General features: G+C 39.6%; 1 protein-coding gene across 1 annotated transcript; it reads right to left on the bottom strand.

Annotated features, from left to right (window-relative positions):
• Window positions 1–489: 489 nt before the first annotated feature.
• ASPA (aspartoacylase) lies at window positions 490–17,475 on the bottom strand. Its single transcript, XM_036269228.1, has 6 exons — window positions 17,075–17,475; window positions 13,324–13,519; window positions 11,581–11,674; window positions 10,121–10,228; window positions 5,488–5,597; window positions 490–800 (listed from the first exon to the last, which is right to left on the bottom strand). Exons 1-6 carry the CDS (start codon window positions 17,308–17,310, stop codon window positions 603–605), a joined length of 942 nt encoding a protein of 313 aa, XP_036125121.1. The 5' UTR covers window positions 17,311–17,475; the 3' UTR covers window positions 490–602.
• Between the last annotated feature and the right edge of the window lie 5,522 nt (window positions 17,476–22,997).

The raw sequence follows: 22,997 nt of genomic DNA, 5'->3' as shown, positions 1-22,997 counted from the left end.
GAAAAATAAGGAACATCTGTAATATATTCTACATTCAACAATAAAGATTAAAAAAAATAATAAAGAAGCTGGAAACTAAAAAAAGGAGCATTTAAAAATCTCTTATGGATATAACAGCTCTTGCTAAAAGTTCATAGGCTGGATACTGAATACATTATCATTCATTCAAATGTGAAAAATTTAAAAATAGTAAGTCTGCATCATTGGTTTCTAGTAGCAATATAAGTATACATTACTTGAAAACATACATTTAATTCTATGTTCAAGTTAATAACTTTTTGTATATAGCATCTATTTCAATTTAAAAACTGTTTAAGAATGTTAAGCTATCGAAGTATAATGTATAAAAAGCTATACAGAAATAAGAAATATACTTCTTTAAAAAGCTATGCACACAATATAATACCTTTAAAATATATGCATTAATTTATTTATTAATTCATTCAAGAGCTTGCCTAATTGCCCACTGTGTGCAAGGCACTGAAGTATTACTATGGATGTGAAGAAGGCACATTAAATCAAGCACAGTCTTACCCCTGGGGGGCTTACAGACTAGTAGAGTTTTTCAAGATACTGTATAGCAAGTGAACTAGAAGTGATTTCTAATGTAAAGAGGAGCGAACACTTTTTGCATTGAGTGTTAGTATAGTCGTCTTGGCAAAAGCTTCTTTCTTTTCATAGTACGCAGCCTCGTTTACAAACACTGGGTGCACGGTACAGTCTCCACCCAGTGGAATAGTCTTTCCATCAAGAGTTAAAAACACAGGATCCCCAGGGCACAATGGTTTCCAGTCTTGATCCTCTCAGGAAACAATTAAAATACATAAATTACATTCCGTTTCCCTCCTACTTTAAACATTTTATGTGAGGCAGCAGACAACTTAAAGCATTATAGCGCTGGACTCTTTCAAAAGAGATACTTAAGAGAGACACTGAGAGGCATAATGAGTGATCTACTAAACATAGATAGAGTAGTAATTTGGTAGCAGTTTTAAGAGTTTCCATTTCAATGTTTATAACTGATACATGCAATTAGAGTTTGCTTCCATATCAGTTTGCCTTGAATGTTGCCAAAAAGATTTGTAATATTAACAGGCAAAACTCAGTGCATGTCTCCCTCAGTGTATGTCTACATCTTGCTGGCTGAAGTTAAATTCAGTTCAGCAAAATTCAGGAACTATCCATTAAGAGCCTTCTGTGTGCAAGACGTTATACTGTTGGGGATATAAAAATGAGCAATGCTGTGCCTGCATACAAGGAGATCTATTCTGATGGGGGCTGGTGAGAGAAGGTGGGGCGGGATGGGAACTGTAGGACAAGGTGAATGTTTTTCATACATGTCCCTACAGTAGTTAACAAATGAGTTGTCTAAAAGGTCCCATACCAGCAATTTGGAACTTTGAGCCCTCAAAGTTCATACCAATGCAGTCATACCACAGGAAGCTGAGAGCAGATCTTCTCAGACTTTGATGTGATTGAGACTCATGCAGGGATTTTGTTAAAATACAGACTGATCCTACGGGTCTGGGGTAGGGGCCCAAGAATCTGCATTTCTAACATTTCCCAGCAGCAGTAGCAACACTGTCTGTTAGAAAAGCAGAATTGATTTTCATTCCCCGCTCAGACCTACTACGTCCACATCTTCCTGTTAACAAATCCCCTGAAGAATCACAGGCACAAACTACAGTTTGACAAGTGCTGCCTTAGAGTAATTTTCTCAACCCTGGCTGCATGCTGTCATTACCCAGGATATTTAAAAAATATAGAGGAGTAGAGGGGCTGGCCCCATCTCAGATACGTCAAATCTGAGTCTCAACAATGGGGCTCAGGCATCATTTAAAAAAAATTGCATACAGCCCGGCCGGTGTGGCTCAGTGGATTGAGCTCAGTCCCAGGACTGAGAGATTCCGGTTCGATTTCCTGTCAGGACACATGTCTAGGTTGTGGACTCAATCCCCAGTAAGGGCATGCAGGAGGCAGCCGATTGATGTTTCTCTCTCACATCCATGTTTCTATCCCTCTCTTCCTTCTTGTCTCTCTAAAAAATAAATAAAAACATATTAAAATTTTTTTAAAAATTTACATACAGAAAAATTCATTCACTTTTGTGTACAGTTCTGTTATAGGCAGTTAGACAAACATGAGCAGAGCAAGGATGATGGGCCCAGTAAAGAAACTCGCCAAGGCAGAAAGCCCTGGATGCCTAGCAAGGGGCAAAACTGGGAAAACAAGAACCTTGCCCCCTGGGCAACCTTTCCTCCCTCAGGATAAATCTAGGCCTCACTTGTATTTTAGCTCCAGGCCCAGAAAAGCAGCAAAATCAGACAAGTAACGCTGTGGCCACTTCAGGACCAGATGCAATGACTAATGACCCCCTGCTCTGGCTCTGACCAATCAGTAGAGACCACAACCCCTTTTTCTCTAAATTCCAGTGAGCCAAGCAGCCCCACCTAGGCTCTCCTGCTGCTTCTTCTATCCCTTCCTCGTTTCACTGTCCTGAGTGTGTTTTTGCTGTGGCCAATAAATGCTTGCTGGCTTTGCTGCACTTTGTCTCTTGATTGAAATCTTTCCTTCAAGAAGACAAAACCAAGGTCTCATCATCTTGCCGGAAACAGTTCTATGAGTTTTAACAACTACACAGCATAGAGTCATATACCATACAACCGTGTAATGAAGACACATAATTGCAGGAATACAAACTTCCTGCAATTCCCCCCATGATACTCATTTATAGTTCACTGTTTTTCTTTATGTGTTATAAAGCCCCAGGTGACTCTACAGGACAGTGTGGCTGAGAACCGCTGCTCTGGACCAGAGGCTTCCCGTTAGAGACCTATCCCAGAATAACTGAAGGGCTTCTGTACATACCCACGGCTAGCCCCACCTGCAGAGATTCCAATGTGGCACAGTGCTACCCAAACCTGAGCCATGGGAAAACTGGCTGGGGAATTATTGATTTCCTGTCTCCACCTTGATGGATTAAATCAGAATCTCTGGGGACCTGGGAATCAGGATTTTAAAAGCTCCTCAGGTGATTCTCCTGTGGACTGAGTTTGGGAGCACTGTTTTAGTGCTTTTCTGATAGGCGCCTGATGTTTGAGGGGACATTCCCTAGATAACTCCAGTGAAGATCCCTGATTAAGAACCGTTATTATTTTTTTAACCCTCACCAGAGGATATTTTTCCATTGATTTTTCAGAGTGTGGAAGGGAGGGAGGGAGGGAGAGAGAGAGAAACATTTGATGTGAGAGAGACACATTGATTGTTTGCCTCCCACAGGATTCTGACTGGGGTTAGGAATCAAACCTGCAACCCAGGTACATGCCCTTGATCAGAATTAGAACCCATGACCCTTCAATCCATGCGCAGATGCTCTAACCACTGAGAACCATAATTTTCAGAACAAAATCTGAATTTGTAATCAGGTCTCTGCCTGTGTCTCTGGCTCTGGGTCTACTGTTCTTTCTATTCATCCATTTTCTCTATTGACACTGGTCTTCTTTCTGTTCCTCAAACACTTCAAGTTCCTTCCAGCCTCAGGGCCTTTGCACATGTTCTCCACACGGCTGACCTCTCATCTCACAGGTTCCAATCCCAATGCTTTTGTCTCAGAGAAGGCTTTTTCCGGTGACTTCACTGAATAGGAATCCTCTGTTAACCTTCACTCTATTATTTTGTTTAATTTTTTATAGCACTTATTACAATTTGAAATGATCTAGTTTATGTATTATTTACTTATTTATGGTCTGTTCTCCCTCTATTAGTATGGAAGCTCCATGAGGGACCTTTTCTAGATTGAATCTCGGGGCCCAGAGCAGGCTGGGCCTGAAATATTTCAAATATAATTAACCAGTCAATCCCTCCTGGAAAATACTGGGCCATTCCTTATTGTCTATCAAATCAACACGATCTTTTCGGACTTTCAAGACCTATCACTAACCTTATTTGTTACTGATCTCACTTCTCTGCCTCCCCAAGATGATTTTTGTGCCTCCCAAGGATCCTAAGGAACAGAAAACTTAAAAATTCCTGCACTGCAGCCAGTTATGACATCATCACCTTCGCCTCCATTTATTGTTCTTGCTGTTGCTGTTACCTGTGGTGCTTTCCTCCTCCCCCTCCCCCAATCAGTACCTTTCTTTTCAAACGTTGCCTGAAGCTCCTCCTTCAGGTTTCCACCTGGATCTGCTAAGGCACACAGTAGGAGCTGCTTCACTAGTCTGTATTTGGGGGCAGGCGACTTTATTAAGTTCTAAGTTTGGATGACTACTATTAGGGTCTTTACTTGGAGTTGGAACTGGATCAGTGATTTTCCACACTGATTACTCAGGCCAAAAATCAGATGATCTCACAGTGGGGTCCCGGCACTGCTATTTTTCAAAAGGCTCTCCAGGCATCGTCTGGCAGGGCTAAAGCCCCAGATGAGGTAATTCTATCTTTGAGGTCTGAGGGTGTGGAGGGTAATCTCAGTGGGAGCAGATGCTTTAACTTTTTGGAATTTGCTCCTCCTGCTTTTACCACTGCCCTTCCAGATTCAGACTCCCTGCACTCTCCCACGGGCCCGTCTCCCTCTTTCACTGTGCCGTTACTGTGCAAACCAGACAAGCAGCAGATCCCGGGGACCTGAGCGGGGTCAGGAAATGGTGGCAGAACGCATCCCAAAGAAAGAGGGTCTGGTTATTTTGTTCTAACTTGCTCAGTGGTGACCACAGGGAGGTGGCAGCAATGTGGTGAACTGCCGGGAATGTTAGCTCTGGATGGCCAGGAGAAAGATTCAACTTCTGAGCTTCTGTTTTCTTATGTCAAAATAAATATAATGATTCCTACCCATTGCCCTGGGGCAGGAATTGTACCTTCTCTGTAGCCCTTGTCTGACCACGCTCCCTGCCTCATTATTCTCTTATAGTATCTGGTTATCTTCGTTGTGAAACTATACTTCAGACTTCAGTATATCTAGTCCATGACTTCTACAAGAATATAGACCATAGCCCTGGCCGGTTTGGCTCAGTGATTACAGCATCGGTCCAAGAACCAAAGAGTCTCGGGTTTGATTCAGGTCAAGGGCATGTACCTTGATTGAGGTTCAATCCCTGGCCCTAGTTGTTGGGGTCATGCAGGAGGCAACCAGTCAATGCATCTCTCTCACATCAATGTTTCTCTCTCTCTCTCTCTCTCTCTCTCTCTCTCTCTCTCTCTCATTCCCATTGATCTTAAAATCAATGGAAAAATATCCGCAGGCAAGGATTAAAAAAATAAAATATAGACCATGTTCAGTGATGTCTCCTAGAGCCAGAGCCGGCACAGGATACATTCAGTAAATATTTATTGAGTGAAGGTCTGCACACCTGGCCTACACTACAGTATGTTTGAGAATATGACAAATGAGCCAATATACATAAGGTGCTTCATGAACTATAAAACTCTATTTAAAGTGGGGAGGGGGGGTACTCATTATTTTGAATATTTTAAAGAAACAGCAAATGTTACCTGCAGATTTGGGTGGATAATAGCAGCAATTTCTCCATTTTCATCCCTTGGATAATCCACTTTCTCCATTATTTTATAGACTTCAAGAGCACAAGGAGGAAATTCTTTTCCTATGGCAAAAACAATATGTATAAAAAGCAACTGGAAAACAGGAAGTTCATACTTGAAGGGAAGAACAACAACCAAAAGCAATGTCAACTGTAACTGAAATAAAAACACAGTCACAGGGAGAACACACTATTTTAGTTAAGGATGTTCATCAACAACACGAAGCCAAAAGATGTTCTCTAATTATTCCCATCAACACACTGTTCACAAGTACACTGATGGACAGTGGAAGAAGACAGAGCTTTAAAAGCCCATGTGAGAGAAAAAGAGCCCAGGACTGGGAGTCAGGACAACCAGGGCTCTAATCTTCTAGCTGTGTGGGAGGCTTCACTCCTGGAGGCTTACTTTCTTTTTCTTTTTCTTTTTCTTTTATCCTCACCTGAGGACATTTTTGCATTTATCTTCGGATAGAGCAGGAGGGAGAGAGGGAGGAAGAGAGAGAGAGAAACATCTATGTGAGAGAGACACATCGAATGGTTGCCACCCACACGACCCCAACCGGGGCTGGGGACAAACTGTAACCGAGGTACGTGCCCTTAGCGGAAACTGAACCCAGGACTCTCCGGTCCGCGGGGCCGATGCTCTAACCGCTGAGCCAAACCAGCCAGGGCAAGGCTCACGTTCTTGACCAGTCAAACGAAGGTTTGAGTCAGCTTATCTGGGAGCTCCTGTCCAGCTCTGACACTCTAGGACTGCATATCCTCAGGAGACTTCTGGCAAGTTTGGTGACTTCAGCATGGTGTGCTTTCTCTTAACTAAGTATACTAAATTCTTGGACAGATCTCAGGATGCAGGCAGTCTGCCGGCTGTGGAGTCTAACTTCCAAAGATGCACAGAAACTTAAAAAAGGAGTAGTTTGCATGTGCACCAGGCAATCTTTGAGCAAAAAGGAAGGACTTTCATTGAATGTAGGGCCCATAGTGTGCAATGGTTGCAACTCAAAGGAAAATCTTCCTTTCTTTGCCCATAGAGCGGGAAGAACAGCCAGGGTTGGAAGGTAGATATCCTGTGGTCACTCCTGTATCAGTTAGCTTTGGCTGCATAATACACTCCCCTAGAGCTTAGTGGCATGGAACCATGACCCTTTAATTTATCTCATGATTCTGTGGGTTGGTTGGACAGTCCCTCTGGTTTAGGCTGGCTAGGCTGGTTTGTAATTGGCTTGTTCATGCATTTGTGGTGAGCTGGCAGGTCAGCTGGAGGCTAGATGACCGAGGATGGCCTTATCCTTATGTCTGGTACTTGACAGGCTGTCAGCTGGAGCTGCAGGACTATTGGCTAGGGTGTCAGAGTCCTCCACCTCGTAGCTTCCCATTATCCAGAAGGATGGTGTAGACTGATTCACGCAGTGGTGATATAGGTTTTCCAAGGGCAGCAAGAGAGCAAGCCCTAGGGTGCAAGTCCTTTTCAAGCATCTTTGGTGGCACAAAACAAGTCATGTGGCCACACCAAATTCAGGGGATGCAGAAATGGACTCCATCTTTTGGTAGAAGGATTTAGAACACATTGCAAGAACATGGATGCAGGAAAAGAAAGAATTTGTGGCCATTTTTACAATCTATCATACCTGCCAAGTTGAAGAACCTTATCAGATGTCATCTTGTTAAACCAGGAGGTCCATTGGGAGGACAGGAAAAAGTGGTAGGACACAAGGAGTATGTTTTTGCTACTTAGAATCTCAGAGTTGGAAGGAGCTTCAAATACTTAAGTTCATTGATGGTCGGTGAGTCTCCATATCTTTCTGGCCAAGTGGCAATCTTTCTTCCTGCTTGAACAGCCTCATAAAATGTGGTCTATTCCACTGTTGGTAAGCTTTGTTCATTGAAAATCTCTGTCTCTAGTTAACTTGATGCCACCGATTCTATTGTGCCCTCTGAGTCACAGAAAACGTGTCTAAATGCTTTCCAATAGAACACTTCTGAAACTCTAAAATAAAATCTCCCTTAAGCCTTCTTTGGCCGGTCTAAGTGTTCTCAGTGCTGTCATTCACATGCATATGTGGCACATCCATGAGGCCATGAAGGTGCTTTGCAAACTGAAGTTCCATGTGCATCTGAGGGATCACTCTTATCACGGGTTTCAAACTCTTCAAGATTCTCAACTCTCTCCTTGGCTCACCTCTACTTCATAGATGCTTCTCCTGAAATATGGACTCAGAATTTATTCACAGTTCTCCAAGTGTTGTTCACCCAAGGCAGAAAAGAGACCATCACCTCTCTCATTCTGGGTTTTAAAAAATTGTATAAAAGCAAAACTTTGTTCTTGATGTATTTAACCTAAAATTGGTCTAGACAATTGTTAAAGATTGTCAGGACTTTTTGGATCTACCTTCTGAACCGAATATATTTTCCTGAAGGCTTCCTGCCATCTACTGCTTATATGAGAGCACGTCACTTATGTCCTCATCCAAGTCACTAATAATAACTTTGAGTAGCACAGACCCAAGGATGGGGCTCTTCTACATATTTCTAGAGACTTTTCTCTAGGTGGTAATGATCAGCATTCTTTGGATAACGGTTCTCTTTCCATGTTAGGTGAAAATCCACCAAGCAGGATGATCTAAATTAATAGTGGTTAATATTTTAGAATTACATAATTCTTTGCCAAAAAGAAATGTTACACATGGAAGAGCAAAAATCAGACAGAAGAACTTCTCTGGTTAAAAGGCTGGTGGGGGGTTGGCTGTCCTGGAGCTACTAAAACAACTACTAGATCCCCACCCCTATGGGAGGAATCTATGGAGTATGATTTGAAAATCATGTTTTCCACTCAGGTTTGTGGCTTTCTACTCAGGTGCATCATTTCTTCTTCTTCTTTTTTAATCCTTACTGGAGGATATTTTTCTATTTATCATCAGATACAGTGGGAGGGAGGGAAAAAGGGGGGAGGAGGAGAGGGAGGGAGGGAAGGAGGGAGGATAGAGAGAGAGAGAGAGAGAGAGAAAGAGAGAGAGAGAGAGAGAGAAAGAGAAATGTTGATGTGAGAGAGACACATTGACTGGTTGCCTCCTGCATGACCAGAGCTGGGTATGAACTGCAAGCAAGGTACGTGCCCTTGACTGGAATTAAACCTGAGACTCATTGGTCCAAGGGCGGACGCTCTAACCACTGAACCAAACCAGCCAGGGCAGATTTCTTAACATACTGTAGTCCCACACTTACTATTTGAAAGGTTTCTTGTGAATAAATGGTGACCTTCCAAATACCCTTAGACAGTATAGAACCTGTCCTCAGACAAAGGTGGTGACAAGCTGATTTTCAGTTTTTATTACTTTGGAGTCAAAGGAGTTCCAAGCACAGAAAAAAATTCCTGTGACTGCAGTAAGGTGCACAGTCTGAGGCCTAGGAATTATACTGAACACTGAACTAGGGAAGTATACAGACACTGGATATTCATCAGCTTTGTCACTGCGATTCTTCAACAATTTGAATTTAGCCTGTTAAAATAATTTTTGCATAGGATGTCCTTTTAATGTTGTTTTTAGTCTAATTAAAAAATTTAAACATTTAAAATATAATTAGTAGACTTTATTTTTTTTGCTGCAGTTTTAGACTTACTGAATAAATGAGCAGATAGTACATAGAATTTCATATATCTACCAATTATTTCTTAATTATATACAATACACAAATATATCATTTTTCTTTAAAACAATTAAATTTAACCTGTCCTCCCCTCTGCCACCCCAATAATCATTGTTATCAGTTTGGTGTGTTTTCTTCTAGGACTTTTCCTGTAATTAACATATATAAATATGTATATGTATTCTAGCAAGTGTTTATTATTATTATTATTATTACTATTTTAAGGAAATTGGTATACTGCATACACTGGTCTGCAACCTGCTTCCTTTAATTAACTTCAAAGCTTTTACCATGTTAGTTTAACTGTTTACCAACTGATGGATATTCAGGTTGTTTCTATTGTTTTGGGGTCACAAACAATGCTGTGGTAACCAAGCTTGTATATGACACACTGGGTGTGCATGTGTTTGTGTTTCTTGGAGATGTGGCATTGCTGGGTTATAGGATTTGTGGATTTTCAAAAGTGGACACTGTAAAATTATTCTTTAGCATGTCTTTAACTGTCGCTTTCTCCTACACCCTTACCAACACAATATTAGCAGATTTTAATACCATCCTACTCTAATGGAAGAAAATGGTTTCTCATTTTAATTTGCATTTCTCTAATTGCTAGTGATATTGGAGACCTTTTTGTATGTTTGTTGGATATTTGTATTTCTTAGTATGTTTTTGTTTTTAAATGGTAGTGACTTTATTTGAATGTGTCTATTCTGGTCATTGAGGAATGAATGAGGTGAATGACATTTTTAAAAAGCACCCAATATCCTGAGCATGGCAAATTTGGCCTAGGTTTCAATTGCTATTTCAGTGTTAAGTGGTTAAGTAATCACGTGTGCTCATCTTCCTTTTCTGATGTATTCTCTCTCTCTCTCTCTCTCTCACACACACACACACACACACACACACACTGACAATTAAGGAAACTCCCGCCTACTACTTACCTTCATTGAAATTATGTATAAAATCAAGAGCATATTTAATCATTTTTCTCATCTGATCCAAAATATCAGCTCTCAGAACCCCTTGAGGCTGGGGACCAACCTCTATACCTAGGTACAGAATGGGAGATAGCCACATTTATACAAGTATTAGAATATACTGTAAAATTAAGCATTTAAATATATAAAAATCTTGAATCCCATCATTAGAAATCGGTAAAAAGTTAGGGCATTTAGCATTGTGAACAATATTTGAGACATACTCTTGGGCAAAAAATAAAGCATAACATTTCCAGGTACAAGTCATATACATAGAGAATGAAGACTGGGAGAGAACACGAAAAATCAGAGTTGTGTTAGAGTTGCAAGATCTTGGGGTCTTTTTTTCTTTCAATTTCATTCAATATGGTAAAAAAATTTAAAATCATAATATAGTAAAAGGGGCAGACAAATATATACTGCAAAATAAAAAGCTGCCTAGCATATCAGTAGATTAAGTTAGGAGCAGCATTGCCCACAAACATCATAGACCAAGACTGCTCTTTCAAAGTTTGGAAATCATATGCTTTATTTGGGTTTACAGAGAAACAGGATCTCTATACCTTATTGTTAAGCATTTGATTTGTTTCAAATAATTACCGAGACTTGGATATTTAGCTTGCTCCAACTGATCCCTTGATTACGCACCAAAAGTATCAATAATTAGGTAAAATAATTTTAAATTTGCTTATATTGTTTGAAAACTTGTTTTTAAATTAAATAGCTCTTGGTGAAATCATCTGAAATCTAACAAAAAAATTTTAATTTGTGACAGCAATTTTAATGATTGTAGTGTAGTCTGCCAACAATTATGCTAAGAGGTCACTTAGGAAAAAGAATGGAATATAGAAAAAAGAGACTATCTGTGTGAGTGGGTATAAGAGAGTGCATGCTTGCATGTTGGAAGTTCCAGGAAGTAGAGATGAATCCACAGCCCAGTAACTTGCAGGGCAAACAAGTGAATGGGTAACAGTTTATGGGGCAGTCAACTGCAAAGAAAGGGTTAAGTGGGATGTTGGGAGAAGATTTTCCATGGATCTTATGTGTTCCTCCACATCTTGCCAGCAAGCCACTGACTGTCTTGGTTCCAAATTTATTTTCAAGAATGTTTGCATAATGAACAGTATTGAAAGACAGGGACGACGTCTTCCTTGGAGCAAAAGGCAGGTATGTTCATTGCAAATTATAAAAGATTCAAGTTCCCTCAGCTCATTGTTTCTCTCATGCAATGCAGAAAGCTGGTCACTGAAATTGAGGAAATTTTGTATAGCTGGAGTCTGTCTGGAGTTAGTTTGCTTGTTACTTGACAATTATAAGCCACAGTGATAAGCAAGGTAGCTATACATATTCTTAAATAATAATTTTCTCAGAGTTTCATCAAGGGCATATTTTGTTTAGTTGTGACAATGAGAGATATGACTTACCAACAGGATACTTGGCTACAGAACGAGTGGTTGCGTATTTGAGGGAAGGATGCTCAATAAGATAAACATAGCAGGGTAATGGAGCCAAAGAAGTCTGCAATGAATGGAAAACATCTTTCTCATTACATCAAGACCATATGCTTTGTTCTCTTTGCTGCTAGAAAGTCAGTCATGCCTTCAATGTTTCACTATATCGATGAAGATGAGTAAGACAGCTTTATGAAACACACTCTAAAATCCAATGTTGTTGAAGCTTTAAAAACATATAAATACATTACATATAAAGTGAATTTACACAGCTTTCAGGGTCAAATGTACATTAAATTCTCAAGAACTATGATTAAAGAATATGAAATAAGTTTTCCTTCAGAATGGATTTACTTCTTTTTTCAGTCAGTGGTTACTATTTAGCTTAGCATTGGGTTTAAAGAATTCTGTTTCTACCCTGTGGTCCAGGACTCTGCAGATGTTGGTAACTCCTCCTACCTCTACTTATCTGAATAAGAATTCAAGGCAGGCCTCTCAGTTTTGATAATGTCAGCTATGTTGCTTCCATGTCTGGCAACCAAAGCATTCAGCTTTCCTTCAACGAACAATGAAGGATAGCTACATTATGATCTCCTACCAGAACTACCTAATAATAGTCAAAAACTCCAAGAAACAAAAATAATAGTTAATCTTTACTGTCTATTCAGTATTAAACTAAATGCTTTAAATACTTTATCTCAGTTAAGGCTCTAACAGCCATATAAGTAAATGCTGTTACTATGTCAACTTTATAAAATGAGGAAACCAAGGTTTTGGGAGTTGGGTATCTTTTCCAAGATTAGTGAATGAGAAAGTCAGAATTTGGAACCAAGTTCTCCTGGATACAGGGTCAAACTCTTTCCATTAAATCATACTCTCTCGAAGGAAGGATATTTATTATACAGTAAGAAGTAGACAGATAATTATTTGTTTTTGCTTGGTTGTTATTTTCTAGCAAGTTTTCTCTAGCTATATGCACTGTCTTGCTGAATTTTTCATCTTGTAGATTTCTGAGCCTTAAAATGATTAGCTATATGAAGTACTGAAAGATCACATGTATGCTGGGGTAACTGAGTCAAATGGAGAGAAGGGTCGGACTAAACAGAGTCACTGTATTTATCATTGGCCTATAGTCCACATTAAATGATTATTTCTTGAGCTTCCTAAAACTCTAATTGAACTACTTTAACCACACCGTTTTATTTTATTTTATAATTTTTAAAACCCTCACCCAAGGATATGTCTTCATTAAGTTTAGAGAGAGAAGAAGGCAAAGGGAGAGAGAAAGAGAGAAACATCAATGTGAGAGAAACATTGGTTGGTTGCCTCCTATTCATGTCCTGACCAGGAATTCAACCCGCCACCTTTCCATGTATCGGAGGATGCTCCAACCAACTGAACCACACTGGCCACAACATTTTAAAATTTGGCATTAGTTTTAACAAATAGCCTATGATTTGGTAGCTGTCTGGATAAAGTATTTATAGACACAAGAATCTACAATATTTTATTATTTCATCCACTGTATTTATTATTTTACTCATTTCCTCTCTCTTTTCTCCTGCTAGTCACCATAGCCTCCATTCCGATATTCCTCCCCCTTCCCCATCTCTCTTAGACCCTCCCTCCTGAAACTCTTCTCGTTGTTTTGCATCTAAAATTAACTTAAAAGTACAGGCCTTATGCTAACTTATAAATTAATAACATTAACATTACCTTAATATAATGAAACATCTGAATTAAAAAGTCATTCTTGGAATCTTCAAGAATAAGAGTGCATCCCATGTTAGAAGTCGTATTGTGAAGGTCAAAAATAATGTCATAGGAATCTTCACTGCCTTTTGGACCAAATAAATGATTTATTTCTTGAGCCCTTCTTACTTCATATGGCAAATCCTCTGACATTTTTTTGCTGTTATTAGCAGAAAGAAAGAGATTAAAAATATCTGTGGCTAATATAACACAAATATACAATAGGAACACAGTGCATAAGAAACCAGTTGTCAAACCTTTACTACGAAAAACCTGTAAGGGAAGTAGAAATTTACTGGAAAACTTTACAAATGAACAATGACATTTCCCCCTTCATTTGATCCTATAGAATGTTGCATTGCCATGCTTGCAAATGGTATTTCATTAATGTGGCTAAAAAAGAACACTTCAAACAGATTTACCATTTGAGTTCAACCTCAAACAAAATTCATGCATTGATTTAATCAACATTTTTTTTAGTAATGTGCCCTGGGCTGTTATGGAGCTAGACAATCAAATGCAAATTTTTTTCCCTTCTGGCTAATTCCAGTGCATAAAAACTTAGATAATGTTCACATTATCTAATTAAGGATTCTCAATTGAGGTACAGCAACCACTAGTGATCCAGGAACAAGCTTTACAGATAAGTCTGTAAAAGCTAAGAAAATACAACACTTTTGCAGGCATATGCATATTTTTTTTCTGGGATAGAGGTTAATAGTTTTTATTGGATTCTGAAATGAGTCTTTACCTGACCCCTTCCCTCTTCCAGAAATGGTTAGGATACATCTTACCGTTTTATTAAAACATTTTTTTCCTTTATTGATTTTAGAGAGAGAGAAAGGGAGAGGGAGAGAGAGATAGAAACATCGATGAGAGAGAACATCAACTGGCTGCCTCCTGCATGCCCCCCCATTGGGGATCGGGCCCACAACCTGGGCATGTACCCTGACTGGGAATCGAACTGGTGACCTCTTGGAGCATGGGTCGACGCTCAACCACTGAGCCACCCTGGCCAGGCTAGGATACATTTTATTCCCCTTACTATACATGATGATGATTTAAATTCATTTTTCCTCATTAAACCATTCAACAATTTCTCTATCATTCCATCTACATATTTCTACTTCCAGACTATTTTTGTTAGTATTGTCAAGGGACCTACAATTTGCACCTGGGTAATTCCTGGGATGCAATCAAGAAGGTAGAGCAGCTGTTTGTTGTTGTTGTTGTTGTTGTTGTTGTTGTTATTGTTGTTACTAGGAAGCAAAAACTATGAGGACCAAAGCTGCATGCTAAGAGTGGTGCAGTGGGGAGAGGGAAGGAACCAGTGGCATTGATGATATTATTGAGTCTCTGAATCTCTGGAGGTATTATTTGTGAAAAAGAAACCCTTATTTATTTAAGCCACTGTCTTTAGGTTTCTATTATATGTAACCAAACATAGTTCCTAATGGATATATACAGTGTACAGAAGATGTGTTTTGGAATCATGCACCTGAAACATGCATAATTTTGTTAACCAGTGTCACCCCAATATATTCAATAAAAAGGAAAGAATAATAAAAAAGTTAATTCACGAAACAATTTCATTAGATCCTCCCACTCCCAACTGATTTGCTTTTAATTCTCCCACATAGGAGTAAACCACTAGCCACCTACTTGCTCATAGTCAAGGCTTGAGGTCTTAAAAATCAATGGGCACTTTGAGTTCTCATGCCTGGAGCCCAGGTCCTAGGGAAGAGCTCCAAAGGATGGAGCTGAAAGAACAGGCAGGGGAAGACCCTAAAGGGTGCATCAGCCAAACTAAGTTACTTAAATCTATTCTGGATAAGAGATTTTTGAGGAATTTTCAGCAGGGGAGAGACATAAGATTTGCATGTTAGGATGATTCCATGGCAGGAAGGATGGGAGTAAGGCCGATGCAGAAAGATTCCTCAGGAGGCTACTCCAACAGCCCAAAGAAGAAATAAACTAAGGCAGTGGAAATGGAGAGGAAGATTGGATTTGCAAAAATTCAATATTTCAATAATTTGAAAGATTTAGTGACCTGCTAGACATGGAGGGATGAGGAACGAGGAAGGCTCTAAAATAATTTTCATAGAGAATTTGGTGGGAAATGGTGATATCACTGAGATGGAGAGCACAGGAGAAGTAACTAATTTGGGAGAGGAAGGACAGGAGAAGGTAATTAATTAATCCATCTCACAAATTTCCATAACCACCCTGAAAGAGAACTGCTGAGCCTGAATAGTGTTAAAATGTAAGAATTAGAAGGTGAAGTTAATTAAAAAGACTGCTCTCATTGAAAAGCATACTAATGGTCATATCAAGAAAACTCACCCTAGTCCATTTAAGAGTTATTTGGGAAGTTAACATGTCATCTAAAAGAGTTATTCTTCAACAAATTCTTACTCATAATGTGACTTAGTTAATAGCTGTTTTAGGTGAATAGATAAGTTTTCATTGTGTTGATATGACCTCAGTTATGAAGATAAAGCATTTTTGAAATTAAAACTTATGCTAGGAAAGCCCTGGCCACTGTCTCAGTGGTGAGAGTGTCAGCCCTCAGAACCAAAAGGTCGCAGGTTCAATTCCTAGTCAAGAGTTTGTACCTGGGTTGCAGGTTCAATCCCCGTCCCCAGTTGAGGCACATGCGGGAGGCAATCAGTATGTGTCTCACATTGATGTTTCTCTCTCTCTCTCTTCCCCCCTTCCTCCCTTCTACTCTCTCTGAAAATCAATGGAAAAAATATCCTTGGGTGAGGATTATAAAAAATTGATGGTGGTAAAAATATGATCTTATACACGAAGTATGACTAATGAATAATTACACTGGAAAAACTCTATTCCATAAAATGAGGCATATTTGTACTCACAGTAGTAACCAACTATCGATCTGTGGCGAGATTACACTTAAGTAACTCGCTGAACTCAAATTAGAAAATGAGGACATAAAACAGTGCTGTGTTAGTTGTTCTTAGCTGCTAGCCTGCCAATTCCTTAAGGGTAGAAGCCATTTTTGCTCATAGCTTTGTCCTCTCACAGTACCTGGCACAGTGCCCGTGAAGACTAGGTGTTTGATAATATTTTTAGATAAATGAAAGAAGTAGTAAAAATATAATATTTAGAAACCTAATATCTACAATAGTAGCTATGATGATGTAAGCAAAGGCAAAAACAATTAATCAGAACATACCTGGAGTGTTATGGTTGGATATTTTCATTAAACAAATATTAATAACAACTAACACTTTTCTTAACTAGAATTTTATGCACTACCATAAATATAGTTGCATAAAAACACAGTGGTGAATCACTTAGAAAGCTAACAAATATGTATGTACCCAAGTATAATGACCAAACACTAATTTAATGCAAAAGACTATTAATGCTGTTTCTTGAAAGATAGATTTTAAAATAAAAATACTAGTTATTTATCTCAGCCTGTATAAAATACATTTAAAAAGAAAATTAGTTAAGAACAGTCTGATGCTTATAAAGCTTTATAAAAGAGCATGTGAATGCCCAGTTTAGAGAAATGAATAATTCATAATGGAGTGTGATTAAAAGCGAAAGTAATCGTATTCACAATAGTGACTATATGTACAGACATGAACAGCACATACATATACATATACATGTTCTCTCCCACACATACCACTTTTCACACACACACACACACACACACACACCCCATAATATATAGTCTTACCCAAGATTTTCACAGTCAAAAACTCGATTCAGGTCACAGTCAATATATCTGGTACACTTCTTCACTGCTCTTGGGTTGGTGATAAACGGTTTTACCTCCAGCCCTGTCCTCTGAATCTCAGCGCCATTCTCTAGCCAGTGCTTAACTAGAAATACTCCTGTTAGCTCATTCCCATGAGTTCCTCCAAAGATAGCAACTTTTTTTATGGGATCTTCAACAACATGACAAGAAGACATTTTATCAAGTAATTGTATCAGATTTCTGAAATTCAGAAGAGAGGAGATGAAAGAAAAGTTAGCTTCTTAAGAAAAGTTTAGAAATTCAAATCTAAATGAGACTTTAACCAAAGTGCAGAGTGCAGAGTCCTCTTGAGTGGAGTGTATTTTAATTTTCTGTTACAAGTTCTGAGCCCTGTTTATTATAGGGACACTCCTTTCTTTAGCCCTGCCCTTTACCATATTTGGATCAAAATATGCAGAGATCAACTACAGTTACAGCTGTTTACTTTAACTTCTAACTCCCTCAAATGGTTAGTAGATCTAAATGCAGAAATAAATCGACATCTCATACTAATGCAAACATTGTGGTTTTTCTTCAGCTAGAATGCCATCTAATGGTGCTTTCATGACCATTTGTAGTAATACAATTTTATACTTTTCTAATCCTCAAAAATAAAAAAGGTGGCCCATAATATGCATATTATTATTCAATATTTATCATTTCCACTTGTATTTAAAAACACTTCTTCTCTGAAACGAGTCCAGGTACTTTTCCTCATCTGAGGGCATTTGAATCTCATCTCTATACACAGCCCATGGCAGATCGACATCTCATACTAATCAACATCCTCAGAGAACTGGCATCCTTTCTTTCAAAAGGCTTTTTTTTTTTTAATTTTTTTTATCCTTACCTGAGGACATTTTTGCATTTATCTTCAGATAGAGCAGGAGAGAGAGAGGGAAGAAGAAAGAGAGAGAAACACTGATGTGTGAGAGACACATCGAGTGGCTGCCACCCACACAACCCCAGTTGGGGCGGGGACAAACTTCAACCGGGGTAGGTGCCCTTAGTGGGAACCGAACCCAGGACTCTCTGGTCCAAGGGCCAACGCTCTAACTGCTGAGCCAAACCGGCCAGGGCAGAAGGCTTTTTTATGGTCAAAGACGCAAGAACAAAATCAGTAATCACTGGAATTTAAAAAGCTACTTTGAAACATGCCTTTAATTTCATGAAGATTTTGGTAATTTTGTCAACTTCCTTAGGAATCTTTCTTACTTTCTTGCCTCAGTGCTAAAGAAAAAGCAACTATTAGTAATTTTCAAGTCTTTGTAATGCCTGAACATGTCTTGGGGTGTGCTATATATACTGACCAGATTATATGAGTTTATGTAGACACACTAAGTCTAATTTACTAGCAGCAGGGATTCTCCACTGGAATGTGTCACTCAAAATGGGGGTCTTGCCCAGCTGGTGTGGCTCAGTGGCTGAGCGTTGACCCAAGCACTAAGGGGTCACTGGTTTGATTCCCAGTCAGGGCACATACCCAGGTTGTGGGACAAATCCCCAGTGTGTGGCATGTAGGAGGTGGCCAATTGATGTTCTTTCTCATAGCTGTTTCTGACTCCCTCTCCCTCTCCCTTGCTCTCTCTCTAAAATCAATAAAGAAAAAATATTTTTTTAAAGGGGGGGTCTTATTAGGGTAATTAACCAGAACACGAAGATGGTTATATTTCTTTGGAGAAATGATTTTGAACCAAATCTGATTTGATTTTATGCTCAATCATCCAGAAAGTCAAATATGTTCAAGCACCGGAAATACTGTGTGTATTAGTAATGCCAGATTGTTTGATAGAAGTGCAACAAGAGTAATTCATAACTGCAGAGTAGTTTAATCTGTCATGTTTTTCTGCATATGTTATCTAAGTTTATTCACCTATCCACTTTATAAGATAGGATGTAGTAGGTACTGACATCCCCATTACAGGGGTAAAGGAAAGAGAAGTTAAATAACTTGTAAGGTTCCTTAGCTACCAGGAGAAAACTAGGCCTGGGACCCAGGTTTTCCAATTTTAAGTTCAGTGTTTATCCCAGAACAATAGGGTGCTTCCTGTTAATTTTGGCCTTCTCCAAAGTTCTAGTTTTGCTCATTTGGAATTCACATAAACAGCACTACAGTGTGCCCAAGAAACAAACAAGCATACAAACAAAACACATGACAGAAATATAAAATGTGAATACTTCAAAACATTCAATAAACCGATTCCTATGTTCTCCCTTTAAAAGATTATAATGTAGAGATAAAGAAAGCAAAATAATAAAATCTAAATTTACGTATTCAAATGACTGTCCTAAGTAAAAGCCCCAGTAACTTTTGATTTTCTACCCACATCAATGAACACGTGAAGACTTCAGTGTCGAGATGTTGAACATGAGCATAAATATAAACAGATGATAGTCATATTGCTTAGTTCCTGTGGTTTTAGGAGCAGTAACTATGGTGAATTATTAACACTTGATTAGATCTTGTTTGGTTATTCCTGCCAGTTTGTGGTTAGTTCTGTCCTTTGCCCTAGTCTTTCTGGAAATGCCGCTTCAGTTATTTGCTCATAGCTGGCACAGATGACTCGTATTTCAAGACTCGTTTTATAGAATTTTAACAGATCAGCACTTTGAAGCCCATTGAACATTCATTAGTAAAGCTTCCCTTACATACAAAATGAGTAACCTTTTTGATAGCTAATAAATTCCAGTAAATCTGTCCCATACTTACTTTGCTCACTGTGCACAGTTTGTCTTCTGTGGAAAGCTTTATTAGAAAAAAGGAGCGCATTTCCTTAGAGCTAGAGCAAGAGGCTTTTCTCACTCTTTTACCGAGTTAACGTCCGAAAGATTTTAACTCCCTGTTTCCCAAAGCACACTACATTTTTCAGCTCCACAAAAACCACATTAAAAAAAAAAAAATCAGTCTAGTTATTTTTTGAAAGTTCACAGAACTAATAGTATACAAAGTGGAACCCTTTCTAGTTGTCACTATCTCATTCATAGGTTGAATATTTAATGTCTTGAAGTACTTAAAAGAATAAGCGTAGTAGCTTCCCGCACTACAAATGTTTTGTGGGGGTGGTGGTATCTGATTTATTGGTAAAGTAATGTAGTTTAAATTAAAGGGAGAGTAAACTTTTTATAGTCATGGCTGTCCCATAGATGTCAGAAATTCTGTGGAAGACAATTTTCAGGTGAGATTGTTTCCAAAATAGTATGATTGAGAGCTAAGGAGGGTCTTCTCTCCAATATCATATGTAAAGTGTCTCATATATAATGTGGTGGTCCAGCAATCACGTAATCAAACTATCCTGACTATTTTAGTATTCTCCTTCTTCTTCCCCTATGGCCCAGCCCTATTGCTGTCACCATCCGGACCAACTTTTTAGGTGGAAATAAATGATAACCAGAACACGATAGAGACAGGATAGATAAGTTTATAAACTGCTAGCAATGACTCCACATTGCTCATACCTCTGTTTCTTACAGATGTAGTATAGGATGTTGTTCATAGTGGGTTTATAGTTTTCTTTTCTTTTTCTCACCCGAGAACATTTAATCCATTTTTTGTTCAGCTAGAGTGGGAGGGAGAGAGAGGAAGAAAGAGAGAGAGAGAAAGAAACATCAACGTGAAAGGGACACATCGAGTGGCTGCCACCCACACGACCAAGCAGGGCCAGGGACAAACTGCAATGGAGGTACGCACCCTTAGCAGGAACCAAACCCGGGTCTCTCTGGACTGCAGGCCGATGCTCTAACCGCTGAGCCAAACCGGCCAGAGCTAGTTTTCTTTTTTTAATTGATTTTAGAAAGAGAGGAAGGAGGAGGGAGAGAGAGAGAAACATCAATGAGAGAAACATCGATCAGCTGCCCCCTGAACACCCCTCACTGGGGATCAAGCCTGCAACCTGGGCATGTGCCCTGACCAGGAATCGAACTGACTACCTCTTAGTGCATGGGATGATGCTCAACCAACTGAGCCACACTGACCAGGGCTATAGTTTTTTTTTTTTTAAATGAGATCTTTAATTGGGGGGGGGGGTTAGGTGGGTGGTTGTGTGTGTATGTATATATTATGTATATACGTATGTATGTTTCAGGTTAAAATGGGCTTTCTTGAAGCTTCTATTTCATGCTTTTTTTTTTTTTGCTTTTTTTTATCCTCACCCGAGGACATTTTTTTCCATTCTTTGTTCAGATAGAGAGAGAGGGAAAGAGAGGAAGAGAGGAGAGAAACATTGACGTGAAGGGGACACATCGAGTGGCTGCTATCATGCTTTTTTTTTTTTTGGTTAATCCTCACCCAAGGATATTTTTTCTTAGATTTTCAGACAGAGTGGAATGGGGGTTGGGGGTGGGGAGAGAAACATCAATGTGAGAGAGACATATCAATTGGTTGCCTCCTGTACAACCCTGACTAGGCCAGGGATCAAACCTGCAGCCCAGGTTCATGCCCTTGACTGGGAATTGAACCCAAGATCCCTCGGTCTGTATGCTGATGCTCCAAATGCTGAGACAAACCAGCATTTGGTCTCCTCTCTAGACCAAAATGAATAACACGTCTTTTCAGATATTTGTTTAAAGTCTCCTCCTCCCCCCCCCCCCCGATTAAATGAAGACTATTTCTTCAAACTTATTCTGAAATTTAGCATTCAGGGTTCTGTATTATTAGCTGGTCTCAGCCTATCTGTAATCCTATCTTATAACACTCTCCTTTGTTTGACCTAATCTTCAAAGGAACTACTCTTCTGTCTCATGGTGTCATAGTCCTAGGCCTTCACTGACAGCTTTCCTTCCATCTCTGTGCCCTCTGCACCTCTTCCCTTTGCCTATCCTGTCTTCAAAATTTTGGAAGGCATGGTAACAACAAAACATGGTCTTTGAACCCAGACGGAACTAGAATTACTAACCCTGGCCTATAGTAAGAACTCAGTAAATGGCAGCTAGTTATTAAATAAGGGCTAACATTTACACAGCATTTACTCTGTGCCAGGATGGTTCATTTTCTCTTTTAATACTTTAGGGCAATTAAGTAAATAGTGTATTACTCTTTTACTGAGGGGGAAATGTCTAGCAGGAATCAATAACTTGCTCAAGATCAAAGGGCTGAGAAGCAGCAAACTAGTGGCAGAAAGGCCAGGGTTAAGGGTCACTGTGAAAAGGGTGGGAGAGAATAACAGAATGGAGAACTAATCATAGCAGCGTACTAGCCATAGTTATAAGAAATGTTAATCTACCTTTGCAATGTTGATCCTGGTTGGTTTGTTCTGATTAAAGAACAGCCCACTCTGACCTGGCTGGGAGGTGTGCGCCTCAAGAGCTTACCTCAGGGATGCTGTCTATTCTCCTGATCTGAGGACAAGGGGGACTGCCTGACATCATGGAAAGATTAACAACCTGATTATGGAACACTGGACCCATGGCTGTGACGCGCTGGAGACCAGCCCTTGCAGCCCCCTGTCCACATTCCTCCCTCCTTGCCTGTAACCATTTTACCCATTTTTTTTCCCTTTCTCATATAGTCATTGTTTCTCTACCCTATAAAAGCAGCTGGCACGTGAGCGTGGGCAGAGCAGATTTTATAGGATGACCTACTACTCTCCCATTCCGCTGGCAATATTGGAATAAATGCTCCTATAAGATTCAACCTTGTCTCTGCTTAATTGGCTCAAGCAGTGACAGGTGGCTCAGACCCATTCTTGTCTGGTTGCAATTGCATCACTCCATTTCCTTTTGGGGTCCCGGGTCTGTGAGGCACCTGAGCTCTGCAGCGCTGGCCCTGCCTTGCTGACTGCTCTCTACCTTGCAGGGCTGTCATCTCAGCCCAGGCCTCAGGTCCCCCACCAGCCTCCCGGTGACTAGTTCCCTGAGTGCTGGGACT

The sequence above is a fragment of the Molossus molossus genome, unplaced genomic scaffold (genome assembly GCF_014108415.1).
Source record: "Molossus molossus isolate mMolMol1 unplaced genomic scaffold, mMolMol1.p scaffold_m16_p_19, whole genome shotgun sequence".
In the NCBI taxonomy this organism is placed as follows: domain Eukaryota; kingdom Metazoa; phylum Chordata; class Mammalia; order Chiroptera; family Molossidae; genus Molossus; species Molossus molossus.
The sequence above is the reverse complement of the archived record's forward strand: the minus strand, read 5'-3'. Positions and strand labels throughout refer to the sequence as shown.